At 37.2% G+C, this 26,640-nt stretch overlaps 1 protein-coding gene across 2 annotated transcripts; it reads right to left on the bottom strand.

Annotated features, from left to right (window-relative positions):
- Positions 1-1,736: 1,736 nt before the first annotated feature.
- Positions 1,737-25,356, bottom strand: LOC145784317 (uncharacterized). 2 transcript variants are annotated; one of them, XM_082596115.1, is made up of 27 exons: positions 25,237-25,356; positions 24,788-24,879; positions 22,842-22,956; positions 22,270-22,405; positions 20,849-21,138; positions 20,313-20,540; positions 18,670-18,846; positions 17,877-17,997; positions 17,407-17,659; positions 16,885-17,003; positions 15,664-15,817; positions 14,443-14,578; positions 13,866-14,014; positions 13,029-13,183; positions 12,535-12,650; positions 12,064-12,204; positions 10,131-10,245; positions 9,086-9,225; positions 7,961-8,154; positions 6,648-6,884; positions 5,902-6,022; positions 5,496-5,656; positions 5,081-5,311; positions 4,409-4,582; positions 4,041-4,233; positions 3,502-3,656; positions 1,737-2,242 (listed from the first exon to the last, which is right to left on the bottom strand). In XM_082596115.1, the coding sequence occupies exons 1-27, from the start codon at positions 25,241-25,243 to the stop codon at positions 1,946-1,948; spliced, it is 4,407 nt and encodes a 1,468-aa protein (XP_082452241.1). In that variant the 5' UTR covers positions 25,244-25,356; the 3' UTR covers positions 1,737-1,945. The 2 variants fall into 2 exon arrangements, with proteins under 2 accessions (XP_082452241.1, XP_082452242.1); XM_082596116.1 differs by lacking the exon at positions 1,737-2,242 and adding an exon at positions 2,274-2,826.
- Between the last annotated feature and the right edge of the window lie 1,284 nt (positions 25,357-26,640).

Raw genomic sequence — 26,640 nt, 5'->3', positions numbered from 1 at the left:
TATTTAACTGTTTGCTTAGTGCTTGTCAGCTGGACGAAAATTCCGTCTTTATCTAAGTAGTTTGTTGTAGTGACAAGTTTTTAGTGGTGTATCGCGTTGCACTCCATTTTCGATAGCCGCGGGCTAATTTTACAAAAATACACTTTTTGAATAGACGTTTCAGAAGAGTGTTTCTTTTTCGGTCATTACATACAGACGAACGGATCCAGGAATCTTATGTTACAATTTTCCCACGAAGAGATTATGGTTTACCGCTGTGACCAGGGGGACCTAGGGTAAAGTGTGCCAGGCCCGGATTTAGGGGGGGGGCAGAGGGGGCAGTTGCCCCGGGCCCCCCGACTTTTGAAGGGCCCCCCTATGTGGAAAAAAATGTGATTTTGTGTTATTTTTTCCTTTTGGCCTAAGTTTCTGCAAAATGCTGTGCAGTACTGGACTGATGCTACTGTAGACGTAGAGATGTTTTTTCGTGCCGTAGGCTTGAAAAAATTTTTTGCACGGGGGCCCCCCGATCTAAAAGTGCCCCGGGCCCCCCATCAGCTAAATCCGGCCCTGAAGTGTGCACAGTGAGGTAAGATGAGCATTGAGCAACCCCTGTGTTTTCAAAAACTAGTCGGCGAAATTTTTTTCTTTGTTTAGAATATGTTGCCAATAGTGCTAGTTAGTAGTTCGGTCAATACATCTGCTATATGTCCAATAAGAATCGCAGTTTACAATGACATGCAAGTATTGTGTTTACGTCTACGTCGAAAAATCCAACTTTTTTTTAGTCACAAAAATTGAATATTTGTATTGCTACACTATGTAAATGAAATTTGTTGTTGTTGTTATGGTATGTATGATAGGTAAGGATATTCAATAAAACGTTTAAATTGGTTAGCTTTGTAGCTTTTAAAACATTTTTAATTTTGTCAGAAAACTCAGGATAGGTAAAGTGTGAAATTGAAGTAGGTACGTTGGAACAATTGCTCAACTTACCCCAAACGAAATAGATTTAATTTTTTAACCGTTGAACTTATGTTTATTAGCATCATTAAACGAAATAATAATGTAGTGTTCCCAGACAATCATTTTATCTGATTCAGAGTTTTATCATATCGGGTACGAATTTGATTAGATCATTACCAGATGTGGAAGCGATACAGTGGCTGTCTGGGTTATGTTTTAAAGCAATGCCTTGCAATTTTGAAATAGACTGGCAAGAGGATGCTTCAGCTTGATGGAGTTGCTTAACCAACTCCATACAATTTTTGTCGAGTTAAGCTGACTAGCTGAGCATTGAGCAATCCTATGCATATAAATATTAATATGTAAAAAAAAAAAAATGACACAGTGATCAAACTCAATCTTAAATGTGACTAATTCACTGGCGCCTCAAGCCTCCCCTTTCAAAATTTTTCAACGCATACCGTTTTATTACAAAAGCAACGTAAGCAAAAAGATGCTCATCTTACCCTACTCACCTCTACACTACCATTTTAGGCTTTGACTTATAGCCTTTTTCTTTCAATAAAAAGGTGAAAACGCCCTTACAATCATCCTGCGTACGCCACTGGATAAGAAACCCTAAATTTAAACTTGATAGAGTTGTATTTGGCTGGGTGCAATGGGCTATAATTTCAATTCCTGTTAATGTTGTTATTATATTTTTATCGTAGACTAGCCCTACTGTATCATAATACTTTTTATCTAAGGCCTACTAGGCTACCAATCCTTCGCAATCTTGACAGAGATTTGATGTAAAACATGTATTTAAGTTGATACAAAATGCTACCAAGCACTAAAAATCGATTATTCCTGATTTTTGCTTAGCTAGTCTATAAAATCAGTCCATCTCAATACCAAATACAACTTTCATTGTTGTAGATTTGCTATCAACGTAGGCTACACTTCTTAACATTGAAACATATTGATATCAATGATAGGTTAATCACAAGAAAAAGCGACTTTAAGAAACTGACGTAGCGTATTTCATGTTGCTGGAGACTTCAATGTTTGTAACATCCTTAGCAGCTGCGTTGCGTGTTTTTGACTTCGTCATTGGTTTCGCTCCAGCTGCATTTTTTCTTCTATCGAAAGATGGCTTGGGAAAGGCTGGTGCGTCTTTGCTACTTTGTATTTTTCGGATGGTAAAGCCAGACCTTCGCACTATTCTTCTCTGGCCAATAGGCGGCGCCTTCACTACCTCGATGACACCAGTCACAGGGGGAGTACTTGATCGGCTAGATGAAGCTTCACTCCAAGCCTAAATTAGTGAACGATTGAAGGATATGATGAAAAAAGTATGTTGCTAGTGCTACTACTAAGTAATATGAATGAATTGTAAGCTATTATCAATCAAGATATAGTCATACATGGCAGTGGATAAAGCCAGGACCTAATTATTTGATTATGCCTGCCTTCCATGTTTTGAACCACCTGAAACAGGGGCGGATCAAGCAAGTAGATTAAAGGGGGGGGGGGCAATTTCAACAAAACACAATGATGTGTAGGTTCACAATAATCCGACCTTGCAAATACATCGTAAATAAATTTACTTTTTTGTGTTTTAGGGGGTCAGTCGCCCCCTCCCCTTGGATCCACCACTGAGCTAAAATGATATAAAAAAATCTAAAACCATTGAGTTTATGCATGATATTGTGGCTTTTCATGAATGCTATTGATGAACATTGTCCTACACGACAATGTTTCGTGATGCCAGCACCTCCATCTACGATTTAAATAGGCTAAAGTGATTTTGATTTCATTGCAACGACTAGTCTACTGTTGGTTTCCTTGCATACGGCGGAGGTATCTTGAGTAAATTTCTTGTTTTGTAGGTACGTTTCTCTGTTAGATAAAAAAAAGACAATGTTTTTGATATGCAACAAATGACAACTTATCCGGGCTGTGACTAGATTTGCTTTTATTAGAGGTCTCTTCACAAAGCATTCGGTACCATATTTCTATTACATTGAATTTCCATCCACTTCTTGACGTGTTCAGAAAAATGTACAATTTTAAAATCAAAAGCCTCAAAGAATTCGAGTTTCGATTTTTACTTTGCAAATTTGAGTTCACAGCCCTGACTTGTTTTGATTTTCAAAGTAAATGAGTGAATGGGTGTTTTGGTTCCTTCACTTTGTTGACAAAGAGTTTGTTTCACAAATATAAGCTAGAAAACTGTTAGCTTACAAAGGCGATACAGTGAAACTTCCTTTGAACAAGTTTGTTTTACCTTTAAAGGGTGTTTACTGTTTAGGGTATTCTTATCAAAACAACAAAATTTTAAAATAAACTGTAGGCTACTACTGTATACCTTTTTTGCGTATTTTTTTTCGAATATAGATATTCCTGTCTGATGCAAATAAAGAAAAGGTCAATTGGTTCAACAGCTTTGGCCACCGTAGATCGATTATCACTTGTCAGAAAGGTGTTTTTGTCACATAAAAACTCTTAAAGTATCAGTTTTTAGATAAGAATCTGAATAATTAAAACGATCGTCGTAATATTCTCATACTCTACCTTCCACTGTATGCCAGAGTTTACGGTGAAGTTAAATTCGATACCAGTCATGTCAAATTTGGGTTGATTTTCTGGAAGTTTATATTCAGTTTTAGGGTGTTTGGTTTTCAAAAATGCTTCCAATCTTCTTTTTTGCAACCGTTCATTTTTCAAGACTGCAAAAACAACGCAAGATACAAAATGCTAACACTTTTTCTTAAAATTATTTTGATACTTATAGAAATGATCTAATTAAAATATCAAAGCAACATCAAAAAAAGAGTACAAAGTATAAAAGTATTTTCTCATGCAAGTAAATATCAATATCTTTTAATTTATAAGACTATCAATCATTAGCTAAAAATAAAACTCAAATATTCAAAGAGAGTTTAGAAAGTGAAAAAGAAAATGACGGGATAATGAGAGAAACCTGATAGCCTATCGTTTGGGTGCAAACAACAAAAGACAGCAGGGCGTGGAAATATAAGTAGGCTTACAGTAGAAGGTATCTGTCAGCAGCGGCATGACCAATTGGTGGTGATATAGCCAATATAAGCTACCTGGACGTTTGCCTTCTCTTTCAGAAGGCGTCATTGCTGTGACGAAACCAGCCCAAAAAGGCAGTAGTTCGTTGAACACAGTGTGCTGGGCGTCGTCAAACAGCGTGTGCACGTGTGGATCGCGACCTTTATCACCCACAAACGAATCCATAGCTCTGCGTAGTCTCTCAGCAGTTCCAGTTTTAATGTCTATCTAAATAGAATCAAAATACTTTTCATGATTTAAAATCTAATTACGTATTAATTTGTTTAGTAAGTTTGGATTTTGGAGCTGAAGTAAATCAATAAACGTTTAAAATTTTAATAAAGCGTACACTTAGCTACAATCGAAGAAACAGCTTATTGTTTCTTCAGTGGTGTTTGTCGACCTGCAACGTTTTGTCCATTTGAGAATCGATAAAGCAGTCGCGGATGCTGATTATTTTCCTTTTCAGCGTCACCAGGTCGTAGTCTTCGTGAAACGACGCAATGAACTTGCTGACTTCCACGTAGAAGATGAGATCGTTGTGAATCAAAGGAAAACCTTCTTGTACTCCGAAACCCTGAGATCAATAGAAGGATATAAGACATGGTTGGTTGGTTGGTTTTGAATCTTTATCCTCGGACTGACAAAGCTTTGATTGGTTATTCCTGGTAGTTTCGCAATCGCATACTTGTAGAGGCTCTTGACACAGGGCCGGTTACCGAGATTAGCAGAGTGAAGTTTCCGATTGTTGAAGGGTTCTTGCCGGGGAGTTATTCCATTCACTAGGTGCCACTGAATGGAGAGCAGTCCTGAAACGCGTTGCTGAAGCGCACACCCCGAGAGTCGAACCAGCTCAGCGTGATCTTGAGCCAGGCGCGTAACCACTGAGCTAACGGGGCGGACAATCAACCAAGCGAAAGCAGTAAGCCTATCGATGAATATCCATCTTTCAAAACGTAAGTAAACAAATGTGGACACAGATAGTCGATTGCATCAATAAGCTATTCGATTTTCATAAAATGGTAGCTATTGGCCATATAAAATTTGAAACATGAAACGCATTTCCAAAAACTACCTGCAAATACTTGTAGAAATGAATAAGTTCTATCGGTAGGCTTCCTTCTTTTGCGCTCTCCAGAGCTTCCATAAACATAACTTTATGGTCACTAGTCGGCGCCTGTCGCGCTGAATGTTTTCCCAGCGCTTTCCGTCGCTTGCTGCTTGGTTTCAGTGTGAGCGTGCGAAGTGCAAGTTCAGCTTTGTTCATATGCTGACCCAGGTCGCTCCGTATTGTAAGTTTGTATTCCTAAAAAGATCAAAAGTTTTATTTTTTTGATTTGATGCTTTCAAAGGGCAGATGTCATAATGCAATCACGTAAGCTATTTGTGAAACACAACATATATCCAGCCAACAAAATTCATTGTTTTGCGTTTCTTCAACGTAACGCGACGTTGAAGTTGTGTAAAAAGATTGTAATCTACTGACATACTTTGAGGAGTGTGCCAAAGCCAAGCGAAAAATTAGCAGCAGCTTGATCCAGCGTAGGCATCACATAGTTTTGGAGCATTTGCACGGAGTTGTCTGTGGGATTTGGAAGTTCCGAAAAAAATTGAGCTGTTCTTTCGTTCGGCATCGCTATTTGTTTGGGACCTGCAAAAAAGTTGCAATAATTGGATTTTCTTCATAAAAGTTTAATTCTTTAATAACAGTAGTGCGCAAATAGCATCTCTCCGCCTCAAGTAAAATCGAACATGCTAGCAATTAGAGTACATTTTTGATTATCGTTGTATCATCATAGACTATAGTTTTTGCAAAGATTTTCTTCCGGAGAAACACAAATTAGTTTTAAACCAATATCTGCGTGTTTCTGGTTACTCTTGAACGCATTGTTGTACCTGTAGAATGGAGGAATGTTCGAACCAATTCTGATGAGAGTATGTTCTTTCTTTCCACTTGTGATGAAGGAATCCCCATCAAAGCATCGCATAATTGATACATTTGCATCACATTTTGAATCTACAAATTGTAAGGCAAACAATTTAAATAGTCTTGAGCAATTGAGCATGCCCTGAGCTTCCTTACAGAGATATGTGCTAGGCCGGAGTTAGCCAAATCTGGTGGGCTATGTGAGGCTGTGAGCACATACAAAACTGCACCCTGTGATGCCAGTTTCGACATTTTTTTTATACAGTGTTTAGCAAAGATGATTGAATGCTAAATGTTTATTTGTAAATAGAAACATTTTTTTTGACTACTCCATTGTATTTTTCCATATGTCAGTTACTTGCAGAGATTATTTTCTGCACTGAACTTGACTATATTAAACGAAGTCGTTGAAATTATATGTTGAACATATTAAAATTTGTGAAAAGGTTACTTTGCACGTTGATGATGTTCAATTTTTAATCGCTTTCAAGCTCATAAATAAATAGCGCAGTTGACCTGTAAGGCGTGTCAAGTTTAGGTTGAAGTAAAGCGTTAATTACTATTTTATATTTCAACATTCAACTTAAAATTTCATAACTTGACAAGTAAGCCATTAAAAGAACGTGTTTTCTACAATTGAAATTTCCATATTATGCTTTGGGTATTAAGTCTGTTCTGTCGATAGAGTCGCACTGGCCTAGGCAATCCTGTTTACCTCCACACTTTCGCATTGTGACACATATTTCTTCAAGAATGTGTACAGCAGTTTGCTTTCTTTTATCTCCATAAACGTCATGCGATTGGGATGTTCTTTCAAAAACGCTTTCTTCTTTTTCTTTCTTTTCTTTCGAGCTTCTTCACTTTCTTCTTCCTCTTCTTCATCCGTTTCTTCTTCTGCGTCCTGATTTGGTTCTTCTCCTTCTTCTTCGGTTCCAGGAAGAGTAAATTGAACCTGTTGTCAATTTCAACTTTTTACTTGTAAATTTTGGTCTAAGTTTACACGATATTGGTTTGTTTACTAATTAACTTAGCGTGATACAATTTCAATTTTCTTCATTAGGCTTACGTCATGACAAAAAAGATAGTAGCCTATAATGGCAACAGCAAACGAAATGCCCCGATAGCTCAATTGGTTAGCGCGTCACTTCTGGAACGAAGAAACTTCAAGATCAAGCGGCGCTGGTTCGACTCTCGGGGTGTGCGCTTGAGCAACGCACGTTAAGGACTGCTCTCCATTCAGCGGCATCTAATGGATGGAATAGTTCCCCGGCAACAAGACTTCAACAATCGGAAACTTCACTCTGTCAATCTCAGTGACCGGGCCTGCGTCAGTGATTCAAAGCCTCTACAAGTATGCGAAACTGCCAGGATTAAGCTCTGCAAGAAGCTTTCCCAGTCCGAGGATAAAGATTCAATTAATCAATCAATCAATCAATGGTTGTTCTACAATGAGGCTCGATGTTGTTTGTTTACTTTAATGTTTTAAATTATTGATACTGTATATGATACTTTAAATTATTGATACTGTATAGGTTTAAAAGTTGATTACGTTTGTTTGAAATTTTACCACAATCAAGTTATTAAGCAATATTGAAGTTTTTTGATTTTTAAACCAGGGCTTCTTAAACATTTTTATTGTGCGACCCCATTCACAAAAAATCACTTTTATGCTTCCCTCTAATGGGCAGTTTACAGCGTAAACTATTCGCTGTGAGCACACTTTATATTGTCTGGCAGCGTAAACTATTCGCTGGCAGCGTAAACAATTCGCTGTGAGCACACTTTAACTTGTCTGGCAACCCTACATTTACGATTTGCATCCCTGTTTGGGGTCATGACTCATAGTTTGGAAAGCCCTGGTTAAACTATTCATACAAACTTCCCATCATGCAAGAGGTTACCGTTAAGTTACAAAAAATAAAATCTAGATCACTGTACGTCCGAAAAAAATTCGTCACATTTAGTCTGTACGGAAGAAATCTTGTTTCTTAACCAATTTTTTTCAACAGTGATGAATTTGGTGTTTACCTTGGAAGCTTGATGACTCCGCATCGCTGTTTTGCCTCTTCTGAGTAGTTTTTTTGACTGAGCCGGCTTTTTTGATAAAAACCGTTGCGGCTTCTTTGCTCCTTTCTGTCGTATCGCACTTGCTAGTTGACGTATCCTCTCCACGTCATATGAATACATCGTACTCGCCGAATCCGTTTCTGTGCTGTCATCATCTGCCATTGTTTGTTTCACTTTGTCACACCGTTTCTTGTTTATTTTTTATTTCTATTGTATTTTTTTTGACAAAGTGATGTCACCAAGGTCTGGGGGCTTAGCATATAAGGTAACGCATGTGATTAGTGATGTCAAGTCCCTCAATATAGTACGGTAAATTTATGCTTGAAAAATAGACCACTATGCAAAAAGTCTCAATGCAGTTAGATAAAGCGGGGTGACCTATAAGTTGTAGCTGTATAAATTTCACTAAAATGTGACATAAAATGTGAGAGTCGCGCCTATATGACGCCATAACAGAGACTCACATTATTCAAGCCAGCAATAGCTGTCATTTTAAAGCGTTTGATGACCAAGATGCAACGGGTTACCCCAAATGGTCACGTGTTTAAAATGTTGACGCAAAGTATAAGCAACGAAACGTAGTTCGAAATACCCCCCAAGTTCCTAAAGACAGGACAGGCGGGTGAAATAACTAAGTTTAAGAGTTGTGGAGGCTGATAAATGCTGCAGCACTTCACCAGTTCTAGTCGTCTCGGCGTGTCTTGCCACTGTATGAAGCTGGTGGATGGTAGCTTTTGACTGGTCAAGAGCTAGCGTGTGCTATTTGCGTGCGTCATCGCTTAAGTTCACTTTGATCAATTCAAGCAATGGCGTCTTCGCGAGACACTACAATGCGAAGGTCATCGTTGTCGAACAAAGAGGAATAGCCATGATTTCGGCTAGCATAGCCTGCAGAATAATTAGCCCACTTTAACATAGGAAGTGCCTGCAGGGCACAAAGTTATTAAACCAAACATTCACTGGTATTCATAGCTTGTGATAAGTTCGCTTCAGCTTGCTGCATTGTAGGCTATATTCCGTTGCATTTTTCTATTTAGTGTGCTACTAATATTAGCACTGAGCAGTCTAATCGAGTAGGTTACTCACCAGTAAACCATGGCTTGCTGAAGGTAGTAGTTTCACTTACAGTTGTACTGCTCTCATCACTTTTTTGTGCCACTGATGATGGAGGTTGAATTGTTTTTACTGCAGGTGGAGTGGAAACACGCTTTTTGCCTTCACGAGCTCTGTTAAAGTTTATTGGTGAGCAGACTAACGGCATATAACTTACAGGGCAAGTTGTAGAACAATTAGAAAAAAAAGTTTTATTCGCTTTGTTGTGTGAATGGTAAGACCTACACCTACAAACGCAATCAATACTAAAACCCAGTGGCGTAGCCAAGGGGGGGGGGGGGGGTTGGGGGTTACAACCCCCTTTGGCATGGGTGTGACGTCACGATAATGAGAATGATGCTTTCAGTCTCTTTATGCTTGAGAATGATACTTTCAGTCTAAAAAAAATTGCCTAATTTTAAACAAAACTGCATTAAAAGAGCAAGTTTTGCCAATACCAAACATTCAAACATCTCAGCCAGGAATTAGCAACAAGAAAACATAGAGACTTAGCTTTACTTCCGAAAAATGCCGAAGAAAACATGCCACCGGACAGCACCATTTTACAGGAATAATCATACCCACATTTTTGTTGAAAATGCTCTCAGAATGCACCAAATTCAAAGTAATTTTTCAAAAATTTCTGGGGGAGGACCCCAGACCCCCCGCCGCTGGGTCGTCAACTCCCCTTTCAAAATTCCTGGCTACGCTACTGCTAAAACCAGTAGGCTACCGGACAGAATTTACTTTCATTTCAAACGCCAAGCAAATAAAAATTACCTCAATCGTTGAATCAGCTGTTCCCAATGTCCAGTAGGCCTCATAAATTCAATTAGAATACTATCACAATTAGTAGCCAAATACGTTTGCCTATCTCAGTTTTTTTAATTCCTATGAAGTTATTTAGAAAAGTGTAAGTATAAAGTCGACAAGGCCTAACCCGGAAAGTTATCAGTAGCATTGCTTTCTTGCTTGCATGCAATCTATAGAGTATATTAACTACAGACTTACAAACTCGACGATCTGAAATTAAACTTACTCGTGATAGAAGTTCACTTCGTATTGTTGATATTTTCTGAGACTTACTGACAGAAGACTCAAAGCGTATTGCTTAACATGCCGAAAAATTGTCGAAGAAACCGTGGATTGCTGTTCTGCAAACGTGCAACATGTGATAAACGTTACAATTGGCCAATAAACCGGTTTATTGCAAAAAACAAGCATCATTATGCTACAGTGCCCGCACCAATGGGAGGCAGTGTTTTTCTTTTACGGTGAGTATGGTATTGAAAAACAAACCGCTTACGGCATCATCAGCGATTGCACTAGGCCTACTCTGTCCACTCACTGGAGCAGAAGATTAGCTTGTCTTAGTTGATGAGACCAAATACTGGCTACTCTTTTGTAGCATTTTGTTATAGTCCGGATCAGCAACGCAAACAGAAGCCAGTTCTGAATTGAACTGTAAATCTGATTTTTTGAGACTATGCGATTTCACGTTGATTAAATGGGCAATCATAATCATAATAAAACGATGTTATTTATTGTTGTTATTGATTCAATTATCGTAACACAACACACGTTTCAAAGGAGAAGTATCGAAGTATACAACCATCATCCGGACTACACAGGGTTAATCGGTTTAAACCGGGGCGGTTTAAACCGGCGGTTTAAACCGGGGTTTTAACCAGGCAGTTTTGACCACCTATTGCTGGTCAAAACTGGTCAAAACCCTTTTAGTGTATGAATCAAGTTGCTTTTCAATTGAATTAAAAGTATTACCCTCCATGTTATTAGTAATGATGTTCAACTATATTTTGTTTTGATCAACATAACCTAAATGCTGGATTTGGAACAAAAAATATTCAACTTCTCTGTTTGTTTTTGATATTTTAATCAGTTGGTTATTTTAATTATTGAGAAAATTCAAATTCTAAAAATAAGTTTCTGATGAACCAAAAAATGCTTGGTAGAACGATGAATAATTTGCACAGCTAACTGATGTACCTACAAGAATTTATTGTAACAATTTTTTTTATGAAAAACATTTACCATCAAATTTTATCCAGTTAAAATAAAACAATGCGAATGCATATTCTAAGATGCTTTAAAAATTAAAGACAGGATAGTTTATGATTCGTTCTTTGAAGCCTACCTATGCCTATCTACTTTATGTAAGTTAGAACACCTCAATTGAACAATTGGAATTAACAAGTCTCTCCAGTATATTCAAATGCTTCATTCACCAGTCAATTTCATCTTTTCCTTCTCCCTCACCTTCTCTCTCCTCCCTCACCTTCTACCATCTCCCTCACATTTTCAGTGATTTTCTGGCGAACACGATCAAGCAACTCATTACAGGGTTTTCACCAGTTTTGACCGGTTTAAACCTAGCTTTGACCGGTTAAAACCAGGTTTAAACCGCTTAGTGGTCAAAACCCAGTTTTGACCACTTAGAGATCAACCCTGGGACTACACCATTGGTGCGGAAAATATCGTCAATACGGAGGCCGGAGGGGGTAAAATAAAAGACCTTTCGCCCCAGATGCAAAAAGAGTCGCCCACGAGCAAGCCATGCATAGCTAGTCTTACAGTTCCTTTAAAAACAGTTACAGCCACTTTAACTAAGAGAATTATAATGAAAGCAACGACAGATCAGGTAGGGTTGTTTGGTATAAAATAGGGTTGTTCAAAGCGGAAATATTTTATTCGCTTATTTGAAATAAAGTTAAGTTCGTTTCATGGCAACTTCGAATTCAAATGATTTTCAAACTGTTCAGGCTTAAAAATGTTCATATTTCTCAAATCTTTTGTTTCGATGTATTTCTTGTCTTTCTTGCGTTTAGAAATAATTTTCTTCTGAACACTACCGCTTCTACCACAAAATCGTTTCGAACAGCTCTATGATGCAACGAATCAGGCAATACACAAAGTACCACAAACTTGAACAAATTGTTATGTAGTAGACTCACTTGCTCCTGGGGCTACAGCTTTTCTCAAGGTTTGCTGCAATGAAACTGTTGATAACTTACGGGGAAGCTTTACGTAAAAAGGCGATTCTTTCAATAAAAATGTGTTGAAGATGGAATACGCTTCCGGCGATCCAAGAGCAACTGAAAGTAACAAGAAATACTAAGACATCGTCACGGAGAATTAAGAGTAACTAATCATATATTTTGTTAGTTATTGAGTTAGTTATTTGTAAGTTAATAAGCTAAATATTTTGATGTTATGACGACTGTATGTATGACCGAAAGTAGCCTACAGTATTTCTGTATCACAGTATGTGTGTATTTGTGTAGGCCTACTGAATAACTACTCTGTCAGATTTTTGTACCATTAGGCCTATAAAAAGACGACTTCGTTAATCTACCATTTTTATGGTACGATTAAATAAGGTGCAAAACTACAGGTGAAGACTAGCCTCATATCAGCCTATTTACCTGAACCATGCTTTTGATTGGTATTCTGAGTTTGTAAGTTATTTGAGCACCATTCTGTTAAGTATTCCAAGCACATCAGAAAATCGTAAGCGTTTAAAACTGAACGATCTTCGTGCCTTCAAAAAGCAAATTTGTTAGTTAGAAGAGGAAAGTAAACAGCGGAGCAGCCGATGTAGAACACAAACAAAAACTCGCTGGAATCACTCACAACAAAAATTGTATTGCAATAGATTGAGTTTCGCTTTTTGCGGCATGATTGTTGCTTACTTCACAAATCACAATGTTTTAGCCTGAAATTTTAGCTTCATCATAGCACATGACTAGGAAACTGTTACCACAGCGAACTCGCAGCATCAGGCTAAAACAGGTCGTTAAAATTTACATTGCGAAATAAAAAATTGTATTGTTTCACAATAATACAGTATCGTAGGCTACTATTAGTGCTTAATCATTGCAGCAACAGTACTTTGTTATATTTTACAACCATATCTTACGTTTGAATGTAATTTCGAAGCGGAAATCCTGCTTCCGATTCCGCCAGCAAAGCTTTCAGCACTGTGTGCAACGAAGCGGATCGAGCGGACATCATACGTATTTGTGACGTAGTTGGTCGTAAAGGTGACGCTGCCACCACTTGAGCAGTGGCCGACTAAAAAACACAAACTTTATTTGCTAACAGCTCCCTGCCCAGATGACAATCCCACTTGAATTCTCAATAAGCTTTTCTCAATGTTTTTTAACACTATAAAACTTATACGTCATGCAGGTCGATGGTTTTCTAGTTAGTGCAAAGTTTGCTTTCGACACTAAAAACCGTGACACAGTTATCGGTACTCAAAAGTGATGTACGCACTGAGTGTCAACTGTTATATTTCTCGATGTTACAATAAAGAAAAAAAGAAGTCTAGGAACTTAAAAAAGTCATTCCAGGTTCCAGCAATTCACTATCCCTAAGTTCTTCAGTTCAAACAGCTCAGCAAATATTTTGATCATTACACCTTTGAAGCCTGTTAACATTGTGTTTCTCTGTTACAAGAATTTTTTTATTTCGAGCATAGGCCTTAAACCTTGGCAGCTGTTGCATGTATTGAATTAATCAACGATGTTGATTGCAAATGAGTAAAGGAAATAAACACCACCAAAAATCTAAGAATATGGGAAAAGTTTTGTCAATGCGTCTAAGTCTAGAAACAGCGTTGCAAAATTATACAACTTAACTTTCGTTTAATAATCTCCACATTATTAACACAACTGAATACAACGTTTCCTCTCTCATAGCATGATTGGTCAACACAAACGGACTAAACTGCAGTCGCTCCTGATTAGCCCACCTCAAGAGTCTGCACAGACAACTTTACTTCTTCAGCTGAAGTAGTTTCAGGCAAGCTCACATATCCAATAGACAGGAGAGGAAGACAGGAAATCGTCTTTTTAGGAACAGGTGGATTGTAAGCAAATGCATCCTCGTCGTCCCAAATTCCTAAATTTATTTCGAATAAAGCAATAAAATCAACTAACTCCTGTCAAGAAATATGTTTGAATATCGTGGCCTACAACATTTTTATAAGTTTGTTGCGGTCTATAACAACCTAAAAAATTTATGTTTCAAAGCTCTAATTTGTATAAAGAGCTGAAACAAAACAGGTTTACACATTCAGAGTTTGAGCTCCTTATGGTCTACAATTAAACTCCCAGCGCAGTTATTGAAGTGCATATGACATGACTGTGGTTTGTTTACTTTTAGTCCTTTTTTCTGATTGTTTATCTTCATTGCTAACGACAATTACTCCCACATTGCGATAAATCCAGTTGGTGAGCTGAATTAAGTCGATTAAATGCAAACCGATCACTGTTTTCTCTTGAACAAAAGACCAGATAAATAAGATAAAACAACTTTCAATCAGCTACCTGTTGCAAGATTCTGTTTAAACATTGGATGTGCATCTTTATGAATGACAAATCTGGGTAGCCAATAAGAGCGCAGCCTTCGTAGTACGTCATACTGAGTCCTTGAAAACACGTGATAGCTAAGTCCTCCTTCGGCCTGCATTGCATGCTTAGATTTACGTCATATGAAGCAAGTTATTGCATGCAGCCTGCCATGGTAGCTAAGAAATGAAGATGAGCCTATTTATGCAGCTTAATATTGTGACCATCGTCATCAAAGTAACGTAGGCTACTTCAGTATCTTTAGGGAGGTTTAGGTTTAGGCCATTCTATCTACAAAACTATAACAATTTTGCAAATTACTATAGTTGTTGTTTAATAGATTAATTGGTTTAATAAAATAGATTAGGCCAACTTGATGAAGAGATTACTTGATATACTACATAAAATTGTTGTAAAGCTGGTAGCAGTGCCGGTCTTAGGGTATTTCGGGCCCTGTGCGGAATGTGCTTTGCGGGCCCCAATGACAATGATCCAATTCAGTAGCGTAGCTAAGTATTTTGAAAGGGGAAGGGGGGGTTGACGGCCGGTGGGCAAAGCCTGACGGCGTGTTCGCCGAAGGCGACGCCCAGTGATGTGGGGTCTGGGGGGCCTCCTCCAGAAAATGTTGAAAAATTACTTTGAATTTGGTGCATTCTGAGCGCATGTTCAACAAAAATTTGGGTATGAATAGACCTATTAACTGTAAAATGGTGCTGTCCGGTGGCATAGCCAAAGGATAAGATCATGTTTTCTCTGGCATTTTTCGGAAATAAAGCTGAGTTTCCATGTTTTCTTGTTGCTAATTTCTAAAGCCGCAACTGACTTCAAAGATAACGGTACTTGCTTGTGAATCGAATTGAATTTTTTCCATTGGAAATGACAAAAATTACTGCATTTCCTGAGTAAATTGCGGGCCCTGTGCGATCGCACGGTTTGCACACCCCAAAGACCGACACTGCTGGTAGGCTACTTGGAGGTGGCAAATCTATCTCCTGATGATAAATTATTTTAAACCTAAGGTGGTATACTTTTAAACAAAACTTATATCCAAAAGATAGCCTACAAAAAATGCACGGAATCACAAATTTGTTGGTTTTAAGACTAAAATAGCTGATTGAACACGTTTTCATCTGAAAAGATTGTTAAGCATCAAAATTGTACCAATTAGTCAAAAAATTTCTTTGTTATTATAATTGTGACCTGTGCAACTCGTATCTGCTCTCTGGCTTCGTCAGTTAGAAGGAATTTGTGGCGGTCAAGAACATTACGAAATAAACGATGTCGCTTCAGTCGGATGTTATTTTCAGTTTCCACATCATCTTTTTCATCGTCAGAAGAAGATGAAGTACCGAGTCTGCAAGATGAACAGCTTATATTGTAAGAGCAATGTTCCAATGTCACGATTCTACATCTATTTATAAGCAATCGCACTCTAGCGTTCACAAAGGGATCTAGGGGATACTTTCGAACTGGGGCCGGCATGATTTTAGGAACCCGTAACCTTTTCAAGGGACCCGGGAGCTCGAAGAAGCCACCGCATATTCTTTGGATCACGAGCGTTTTTTTTTTAGAAACGTTTTGATTTGGGACCCAAGAATCTCCCTGGTAAGGTAGAGGTGAGTCCCATACTTGATCCAAGCATCGGCAGATGAGAAAATAAGCTTCTCACTGCATTAAACCATCGGCACTAACGAGAGTAGAGTGGCCAGCTTTTTTTCTCTCGGCCGCCTTTTCTTTAGCAACTATATGCCCATCCAATTTATTACACCCTGGGTAAAGGTGAGTGGTGTTTTTTCACAACCAGCTTGAGCCAGGAGTCGAACCAGGATTGCATGATTAGAAAGCGAGCGCCTTATCCTCTGAGCAATCCCACCGCAGATATCCCTGGCACTGGGCCTAAATTATCCTTACAACGGCCCTGATCGCATTGCAGATCAATGATTCATCTTTCGATGTGCGCGGTCGATCATGGCGCTTCAAAGATGATTTGGTATTTAAAGGCACTTGGCCGATGAAAAGGTTTATACGCAGCCAGCAAATTTTACATAGATATATCTTCTGCAAAGTGCAAACGTTGAATCAATGTAAAATTGACTGATCTGGTAATCACATCTGCAAGTTTTCATCAGTAATTGAAAGTAGGCCATATAGCTTACAATTGAGCAAAATGTATCAGCGACTATATGACTCAAGCTCCAAAGAGGCTTCTTCGCTAGAAGATTGAAAGCCTTTTAGCATTTAGGTTAAAAGTTTCTCATTGTTTCTAGTAAATAGTGAATGATTCTGTAAAATGTGAATCCAAACGCTTTTGTAATGACACAGGTCTAAAGTATAGGTGATATGGAGTTATAAACACCATATCGTGACAATGTAATCACGAATATGTGTTTGCTTAGGATCTAGTTTATAACCTATTGTTACCCCTTTTTTTCATATGTGGCTATAGAGTCTTTGAAAGCTTCAGTATCAAACCAAAACTCCACCAAGTCTTCTCCACTTGTTCCTTTGATGAATTTTAAGAAACTGTCCATCCCAGATTTCTGTGGAAAAGCAATTTTACTTACGCAGATCAACTTGCTTGTTTTTGTGGCTAGAGTAGGCTTATTATAGAATACAGCCGGTTGTAATAGCTAAGTTGTAACGTGTCTGCATTTTCAACATAAACTCTACAATTGCAGGTCGAACTTCTGCGTCTCAAAGCTCAAAAAAGCTATCCATTGCTGGGGATTTGTATGACCGTATGAAACCAGTCCTGAAAGAGTAAGTTAGGTGTAATACTGCTTCTAGACTAGGTGGTATTGAAAACAAGACCTGCTTAATAAGCCTTTTCAATTTCCACATTATTGAATAGCCCATATCTTTATTATTTGTTACTGTAATTGTTTTACAATACCAGTAGACCTACTGTATTTGCAAATTGGTATTGCGTTGTTTCTAACTTACCGTTCGAAAAATTCGCTCTTTGATGTGCTGCATCGACATTGAGTGGACTTTTTCAATAGAGGCAATTTCTGTTTCCGTTTCTTCGCATGAAGATTCTCTATCATCAAAATCTAGGAACTCTCCTTCGTCTTCACCAAATTCGTCATCGTCGTCTATAGCGTCATTAGTTTCATTCTCGAAAGTAACATCATCATCAACTTGATCTTTCACTGCCTTGGATGAGCTGGATGTTGTTCCATTTTCAGTCGCAGATCTTTGTTTCATAAAAGCAGTAAAATGCAAATTACATGTCATTGAATATTCTTAGAAAAACTAAAAAAGAAAAATTTTCAGCCCACTTAAAGTTGATTGTTGTTCATTGGGTTAGGCTGCACTATTTCCATGCTGATACTCTTTGTCGCTTTGGAAAAGCAAAAAAGGGTCTAAGGCAGAATTGTGCCATTTGCAGAAAGATACTGATTTTCACTTACCCCATCACGACACGTACGGTTGGAGCTTGAGTCTTGGACTTTGGTAGAACAATGGTTGCTCTATGTGGCTTGCTTGGCGAATCCGCGGTTCTCAAAGCGCTTTTTCCTTCATACTTTGTTTCTTTAAAATAATTTTGGTGGAGTGTGTTAGATAAATAACTTAGTTATTAAAGTGAATTTATCCAAAGTTTTGTTTTTGGAAAAATGATAAGAAATCGTGAGAAATATTTGCTCAGCAGCAAAAAACTTTGAGTAGCCTGTTGTCCAAAAATCCACATCATCCTAATACTGGTAAAATAAAAGCGATAAGTTAATGAAAGCTGTAATACTTTTTATTGGCTTTATTCATAACTTTCGAGAGGAACTTCAAAAATCTTAAGACACAACATTCCTCCTTATCAGTATCAACACAACCTCTTACATGGACTTGGGGGATGGGCAAGCAAATATCACTATGAAACTGGAACAGCCGCGATTACTATAACCGCCTCACTTGTTAAAGAACACTTCTTAAATTAATAGCAAACTATGTCTTTTCATTCTGATTAAGCAGCGCTCTCAGCGCTAGTTCGTCTCTCGGGGTATGCGCTTGAGCAACGTATTTTAAGAATTGCTCTCCATTCAGCGGCACCTAATGGATGGAATAATTCCCCAGCAACAACATTTCAACCAATCTCGTTAACCGGCCTTGCGTCCAAAGTTTCTACAAGTACACAAAATTGCTAAGGTTAAGCTTCCAAGGAAATATTTTCAGTCCGATGATAAAGATTTCTTCAATAAATCACTTTCTTACTGTTGATCATCCACGCTGATGGTGATCCCGGAGTTAGAAAGCCGTCGGTTGGCAAAGATGATGACGTCATTGCTGTTTTTGTCCTAACGCTGTAACCGTCTTCGCTTTCCCATCTTGAGCCCAGTCCTAGCGTGTCCGCTCTGGTGGCAATGTTTCTTGTCTTGACGCTGGTTCCAACTGAAAATGAAAAGGTACAAACTTATGAGAAAAATGTTGTGCGACAATCACCATCTTCGAGCCTGCAGCGCCAGCTTCCGCAAACTTCTTTCGCAGCTGCAGCATCGTGCATTGAAACTCTTCCGTGCCTAGTTTTTAAATGTAAACCCAATTTGGTGACCACTACTAATAATATTATCTCATAGCGATGGGCTATAAAAATGAAATAGTCTGAGGCATTGCAATCTACTGTTGCTAATGATATGAATGGATGTGTGTAGAGCTAGTGCTTCATTTTTTTGACCTTATGAGCACAATAATAAATAGATTTTCTTATTTTTCTCCTTGTATATTGTGGTTATCAATGAGTTTTTCAAGGATGTGATATGCTTGCAGTAAAATGATAACATTTAAACGATATACTGTATCTATACAGTATTTCAAGGGCTTTTAAATCAGAAACTCTAGGAACTATTGTTTTTTTTGTGTCGGGTTACATGAACAAAAGGAGTAAAATTATCCCACAGCAAGCATAAATCGATTCTGTTGAAGGAAGTAAAAACAAAAGATCATTTGTCACTTTTTCCCTCGGTAAATTCTTTTGTTGTTACCAAGCCAAACACGAATAAATAGAAGTGAAATACTTCACCATTTCAAAATAAACACCACACGTTTAAATCATAAAACCATAAACTATTTTGTGTAAAATAGCCTATTAGGTAGCCTATATTTGTTTGCCGTTTTTCAAAACATTTACTTTCGACATTGAAAAATTAATTTTTCGAAAAGAGAAAACAATTTAAATTGCCTTTCCATCAAAATATTTGAAAGTGTTATTCTTAATTGGCACTTCATTACAAAAAGGGTATATGGATAATAATTTACTGCAGCACAAAACAAATGGAGTGGTTTTCAGAAACGATATGCCATAGGAGTGATTATAGGAAATGCGTTTTCTCAGCTATCTTATTGGTTTCAGTCATTCTAACTATTGATAATTACTGTACGATTTCGTTGTGCATTGCCAAAGATTAAAAAAATAGTGGGCAACTAGTCATGATGCATGTAGCCTACCTACTGGAGTGAAAGTCAGAATGTTCTCATTAACTTTTTCACTGTTTTTTTTTTCACTCGATTTTTTACCGGCAATTTAAAAACTAAAAAGTAGATTTTGAAAACTCCTAGTTTCGAAACGTTCAGTTAGGATCTTTGCAAGTTGTATTGGTATAAATTTATGTTTTATACTATACCGCATTTTTTTGACCAGCACCAGTACTTTATGACATTTGGATATCACAAATGGAAGCTATTAATGACAAGCATACTTACAGCTTCAAGTTCAAAATCATATTGCACGTGACTTGATTAAAACTACCAATAATATTCCAGACAACAAAACCAGTCATATCAATCATGTCGTCTGCAGACTTTGAATCAATGTAAAAATGACAGATTTTGTTGTCTGGGATGTTTTACAAACGTCTCACCACTCTGTGCGTAGTCCAAACCAGTTGTTCCTAATCCGGAGTCAGAATACAAATTCATTCTGCTTGTTTCCGATTGGTCAAGCCGTCGGGAAGCGGGAGATGTGATTGGATACCGTCGCCGGTGTGTTCTTGGCCGCTTGAGATGCCTCATTGTTGCGTCATCACCTGTTGCGCTGCTGGTCTCTGTTGCTGACGTGTCGTACATTGCTGTTGCTGACCACGTTCGACCTAAACAGTGATATCTTAAATTAGAGTTTGTCTCCAAATTTGGAAAGAAACATCTTAAAGTAGTTTTATGAGAGTCAGTGAGCTATTAGATATCTTTTTATACAAAACCCAAGTTCACGAAAAGTACAAAACCCAAGTTCACTTTTTATCTGTAAGTTAATTGACTTCAGCTTTCATTTGTGTACGTGCCTAAGTCATCTATTTTCGTAGACCGCTGGTTAAGTCAGTGTTGCCATATTTGTTGATGTCATTTTTTAGTTTCCTTTATTTGCTTGGAGTTGGTAACTAATTTAGACACAATTTCTTACCCATTCCAAGGTTAGGAGGAAGGCTAAAAGCTCTACTAGTTGGCCTTGAGTCGACAGTTTCTGTATACTTTGTGCTTATCATTTCTGTCCAATCTTCGGTAGACTGATTGTCGAGGCTTGTTAGCACTCTGGATGGGGATTCGTTCCTTCCTGTTCCGCTGATGATTGATGTGGTTGTTGCGAAACCCATGGAGAGTCGGCTGTATCCTCTTATGCGGCTGCTCCCACGTCGTAGGTCAAGAGGTCGGAGTAAAAGCTTGCAAAGTTTCAACTCGCGGTACATCTGTGTGCTGTAAGGAAAAATATATGATAGAGCGTTGTTGGAAAGTTGACTTTGCTATACCACAAGCATACGCCTATCAAAGTAAGCATTGCAGGATAGATTTAAAGGTAATTGCGAAAATGCCCAGTTAAGCAAGTAATTGTAATCTACATGCCTGCTGGTTGCTGCCCATATTTTTTAGTATATTTTCTATAGAGCTGTATTGTTCAGTTTTGTAAGCACTCTTTGCAATTCTACTGTGGGAGGCTGTAATAGAACTTTTTACTGACCCTTTTTGCATGCTTGGACTTCTTGATGAAAACTTGATAGACGAAAAAGGTTTGGTTTTTTTTAAAGTTCGATAGCAAATTTATTGATTTTGGATTTCAACAAATAATTTTTGCATCCCATGTTGTTATTCACGTTTGTATAGAATATTTATTTTAAAGCTTTGGTAGAGAGTTTGCTTTGTTGAACCATAGAGAATTTTCTCTATGGTATTTCTCTATATTTATTTTAAAGATATAATATTAATAATAATCATTTATTTCACACCAGTTGAGTGTAAATAGCGTCAATAAAAAGTCTCCATGATTGGGGATTTTCAGCCAACTGTTGCATTTCTTCCGGGATGTGTTTTGTAACAGATTGAACCCTTCGCATGAATGTTTTTGCTGATCTTCCTTGACTTCTTTTGCTTTTTATCCTTTTTGAAAATAGGAGACTTTCATTATGAACTGAGTTTGTTGGAAGTCGTATTCTATGTCACAACCAGAGCAGTTGACGTTTGCTGACTTATTGAAGCAGGGGAGTTTGTCTTACGGCACCATATAACAAGTCATTGTGAATTCAGTCCATTAAAGTTTGAAATTTTTTCTTAATGATTGTGTGTAATATGTTAATGGTATTTTGAAGTTTTAATGTTAGTTCTTATGTTTCAAAGGCATAACTCATAACAGAAAGAACAAATGTTTGGTATAGCTTGGGTTTTAATCAATATCAAAAAATATCAAAAGAAAAACTACTTAAAAAGTATTTGAGTATTTGAATAAAGCTGATAAAAGTTGTCTTTGTCAGAAACCAATAAACTTTGTGATTTACATTAAAAAACTGATGCTGTTGATAAAATAAAACAAACTTAGTCTCTCGCTGCCCTTACTCCTGAAACAAGAACAGTCTCTTTTCTCTAGCCCATCTGATAACACGTTCCCGTTCATCTTCTTTGGCTGCGTAAACTGAGATCTTAGATCCGACTCCGCTGTTTCCTCTCATTGGAAACTCTTTATTGAGAGGATCTAATGATGAATTTGAAAGAAGTGATTAGTTAGTTAAATGAGCAGATATACAGGCATATCGTGTTAGCCTAGTCTTCAAATAGTAGGCTACATACACACTCTCACAGGCCCTTAGCCAGCAGAGAAATTATTTTTATTTTCACAGCACATTAAGAGTGATGTATTGTTTTTTGCTAAAAGAAATAAATCGCCTTAAAATTTTTTAAATAAAGATTAAAACTTAAACGTGGTGTTATACATTTAAAATTGCTGAAATTACAAGTTTATGAACAAAGTAAATCAAAACAAAGAATTTTCCCTTTTCAGCATAGGCCTATATGAAATCAAAACACAGCATTTGCATAAAAAGAAATGTTACCGGACTCCTTCCAGTTGCATTCCCACCAGAAACATATCTTAATTTATGTCACAAAGTATCAACTCTACGCTCATCTACCTTCTTGTTCCTTCTGATCGGAGCCATGACGTATTGGTTCGATTGGAACATTTTCTTTATCCAAATCATGAAACGTTCCTGTAAACCGGCTATAGCACAACCTCTGTGGGAATGCCTACAAGTAAAAGTAATTTAATTAAGATGTTATTATTGTCTAGTTGCAATGATAAGCTACAGCGTCGTAATAAACATTTAGTTTAGTAACTTACTATTTGGATAATTACGGCATAATAATCATTTTATTTTGCGCCCATTGCAACAACATACAGTACACTTCGATCACAGATGCAACATGGCAGATAAAAGGAAGCAGTGAATGGGCATGTATTGAAAGAGCCAGCTGCTTGCATTATTTTAGTATGTCATTAGCCTTAGTGTTTTGCCAAGAGACATTGTTTGCTCTAGAGCGGTGCCGAAGCTAAGTCCACAACTCAGGCACTTAACTCATCTTCAAACTGAGAAAATCTTTCCGGGATTTACAACTTGGCAAGCACGTAAGCTCCGAAGTTAACAACACGAATTTGTAATCAAAACAACTTTATCCTGGAAGTTGTCCAGTCAATTGAAAACTGTTCACATATCACATGACCACTCTTTTGTCAGAACTGTGAAATTGCATTGTATCAGTTTGGTGACAGATATCTTGCAGAGAGTAAAAAAAAACAGGCACGAAAATAGCGTCATATAATTTTTTAGTTTAATTGTTAAGGCTTTAAGTTTTGTTAAATAGAGTGGTTTTACTTGAAATACGCTGCTAACTGTTCACATCGAGAATTAAACCACCGTCCTTAGATCTTGCGTCTTTGTACTTAGCGTAGTGGTGAGTCTTTATCAATAAAAATTTCTGTGATTTGTAAGGTTTGCTGTTCCGCTAGAAAGCTTACACATGTAGTTATTTAAACAAACTGTTTTCAAGAATAGATCACCTTGCTATGTCAGCTACTGAACTTAAAATAACCATTTTCATAACATTTGCCAAAGGTTAATTTATCTTCTCTATCCCAATCCAAACAATGTTTCTCCAATATTTGCTTTCTTGCATCGCAAAGCCACGAAAGTCTCACTTACGTTGTTTCATCATCACAATACGTTGGTTAGTCAAAATAAAACCGATTTGAAATATTGACCCAAGGTCTTTGAAATACAAAGGAGTCAGTATCGATTTTACTGAAAAAGAACATTTGTGCTGCAAGTAAATGATTTTGTTCCTTGTAGTCATATCAATGTTGTATCAGGGTATGCGTTCGATGAAAAAGCAAAACATACCGCCAATCAATTTTTATTTTGTTGTCGCATTTGTCAATAAATTTCGTGAATAAGACTAGATTTATGAAAACAAGATACTTAATATTTTTGCTATTTGACACTCATTTTCCCTTGTCTTCTTGCCATTATTTCATAAAATTAATGATCAAAATTTCGCAATTGAACTGAGTACATGTGTGAAACAACTGCCATAATACAACGCCAGCAATCCGACAAAGTTTTAAAAAAAGAAAGCAAAATTTTAAAGCGGGCGGTTCACTAGTGAATAACAATAGACCTGTCACTATGTCATTTGATACCAAAGAACAAAAAGCTTTAAACACTACCAACTATTGAACAGACAGCTAACCGACCATTTGATATTGTTTACAAAAGCCCTTGTTAAGTTTCTCTATCCACATATGAACAGATTATCTCAAAGTATTGATAACCTATGCTACTTGAAAGGTACTCAAATTTTTACAACAACCTCAGTCAATACAATGCGTTTTTACACGAAATTGATAAAATATCAATGTAGACTGTTTTATGTTTTGTTTGTCACTGGTTCAATGAAATGGATAAATCTTAATGCAGTTTAAAGAAGTAAGGCTAAATGAACAGTAAATTGACATTATATTTCACTTGATAAAACTCGATGCAACTGTATAAAGTAGTATGTTCATGAAACCCTGTCTTACCGGGAGAGATAAAAAAGAATTAAAGTATTCCAGGAAAATGTCATCACAGGATAAAGTTTCTTCAAGGGAATCTGACGTGACGATTTCTATGCCTGGTAATGAACAAATTCTTTGTTGGAGGGTAACATAAGACTAAACTAAATAGATTGGAAGCTTAGCAGGCCTACAGTACGTTTACTTGAATAGTGTATTTTAAGTGTGAAACGAATCACTCTGGATTTCAATATTAACAAAAAATAAAAGAATTATTTGAAGTAAGAAAGATTTTTTATGCAAATATATCAAAAGCAAAACTAATCACAACAAACTGATTGGTTGCACGTGCACTATAAAGCCCAGTGTTAATACTTGTAAAATCATTACGAACTAAGTTGTAAGAACTAACTAATCAAAATTACCTCTACAAATTATAACTACTTACCCTACCTACAAATACAAAATGAACCTACTTTTCATCGTCTATTCACTGTAGCTGACGATAGAGATGCAGTGTTCATCATACTTATAAAACTGAAAGCTTTGAAATAGGAACCTAGACTACCGTTCATCAGTAAAAAGGTGGTTTACGCTGTATCTCAACCTCTGCGTGGAAGGAATAAACTGAAAGAATGAATATTTTCTTTCAACTCATTGTGATATTCAAGGATATAAATTAATTAAATTTGTTATTCTCTTGCTCCCTCTTGCGAATCCCCTTCGCGCAATTTTCATACACGTTTGCTTGCTACTATTTTGTTTACTTACAATCAGCACATTACAGTTTGATAACTTGCCTGTATAGTCCGGGGCTGAAAGTGGGTTTTTAAAGTCAACCTATACTGGAATACTGAGTGGAACTTTTTTGTAGAAATACTTAGAGGGGTCCTATAGGAACAATTTTAGAGATGTTGCCACCTTCCAAACCCTGGGCAACATTCCGATTTCATTCGGTTTCCAAAGTCAGTAAAATCGGGAAAATCCGCCAAGATAAAATTTGGAAAAAATCTCAATTGGTCCAAACATAGGCATGTTATATATCATTTTAAAGGATTTTTTGTCCAGATTAACAATGTTGAGGTCTTAAAAGTTCTAATCATTTTGAATTTAAGTTATTTAAATTAACAATTTTTTTTTATAAAAAATCGTAAGAAAAAGAGGAATTTAGAGAAGCATTATTTTGAAAAACTGCTCAACTCTTCTTTTTATTTAACAAAATACATAGTCATTCTTTAGCAGATAAAAGTTCTTCGTCGCTGTCACTCTCACTCGGACTATTGCCAACATTCCATTCATTTTCGCAATCGCTGCATGTACAAAAATCGGTACAGCCAATTTTCGATTTCGAACAGGAACATGCTTTTGTGTTGCATTTCGAAGCTGAAAAAAGAAAAGAGTTTGTCTTAGAGTTTTTCATGTTCATGATAATCCTTGTCTTTTTACCACTAAACATGGCTGTCAATTCATTCTTCTAAAAATGGATGGAGCAGCCAAACTGAAAGGTAAAACAATGAATTCGTGTATCATGTGACGTGACTATCATTGATCAAAGCTATGGAAAGATTAAGTTTGCTATTATATGATATCATACATATCAAAAGCACTTTCTGGATGGTTTGAAAAGTCAAGAGGATGGAGGCATGTTTCAAGAAAGTTTTGGAGCTTTACCTTGTCTGTAAGATCTGCTTTCATCCTTACTTCTGTTTCTTCCTTGTGGGTTGGCATTGTACATTCTTGATTCTCTCTGATGGCATCCAAAGATTGGAATACTTCATTGCATGAGTGTTGACTTTTGACTCAGATTTGCAAAGTTCTTGGCTTTGTTGTCTTTCCGATGATTCCATTAGGACCTTTGCCGAACTTCATGTAGGAGGTTT

Source organism: Aplidium turbinatum, chromosome 15 (assembly GCF_918807975.1).
Source record: "Aplidium turbinatum chromosome 15, kaAplTurb1.1, whole genome shotgun sequence".
In the NCBI taxonomy this organism is placed as follows: domain Eukaryota; kingdom Metazoa; phylum Chordata; class Ascidiacea; order Aplousobranchia; family Polyclinidae; genus Aplidium; species Aplidium turbinatum.
The sequence above is the reverse complement of the archived record's forward strand: the minus strand, read 5'-3'. Positions and strand labels throughout refer to the sequence as shown.

Excerpts from the sequence above, each read along its gene's own strand:
- LOC145784317 (XM_082596115.1), bottom strand. Across the intron at positions 21,139-22,269 it reads AGACTGTTCTTGTTTCAGGA|CACACAGATGTACCGCGAGT; the intron begins GTAAGGGCAGCG and ends TTTTCCTTACAG. Across the intron at positions 6,885-7,960 it reads GGAGTCATCAAGCTTCCAAG|GTTCAATTTACTCTTCCTGG; the intron begins GTAAACACCAAA and ends AATTGACAACAG.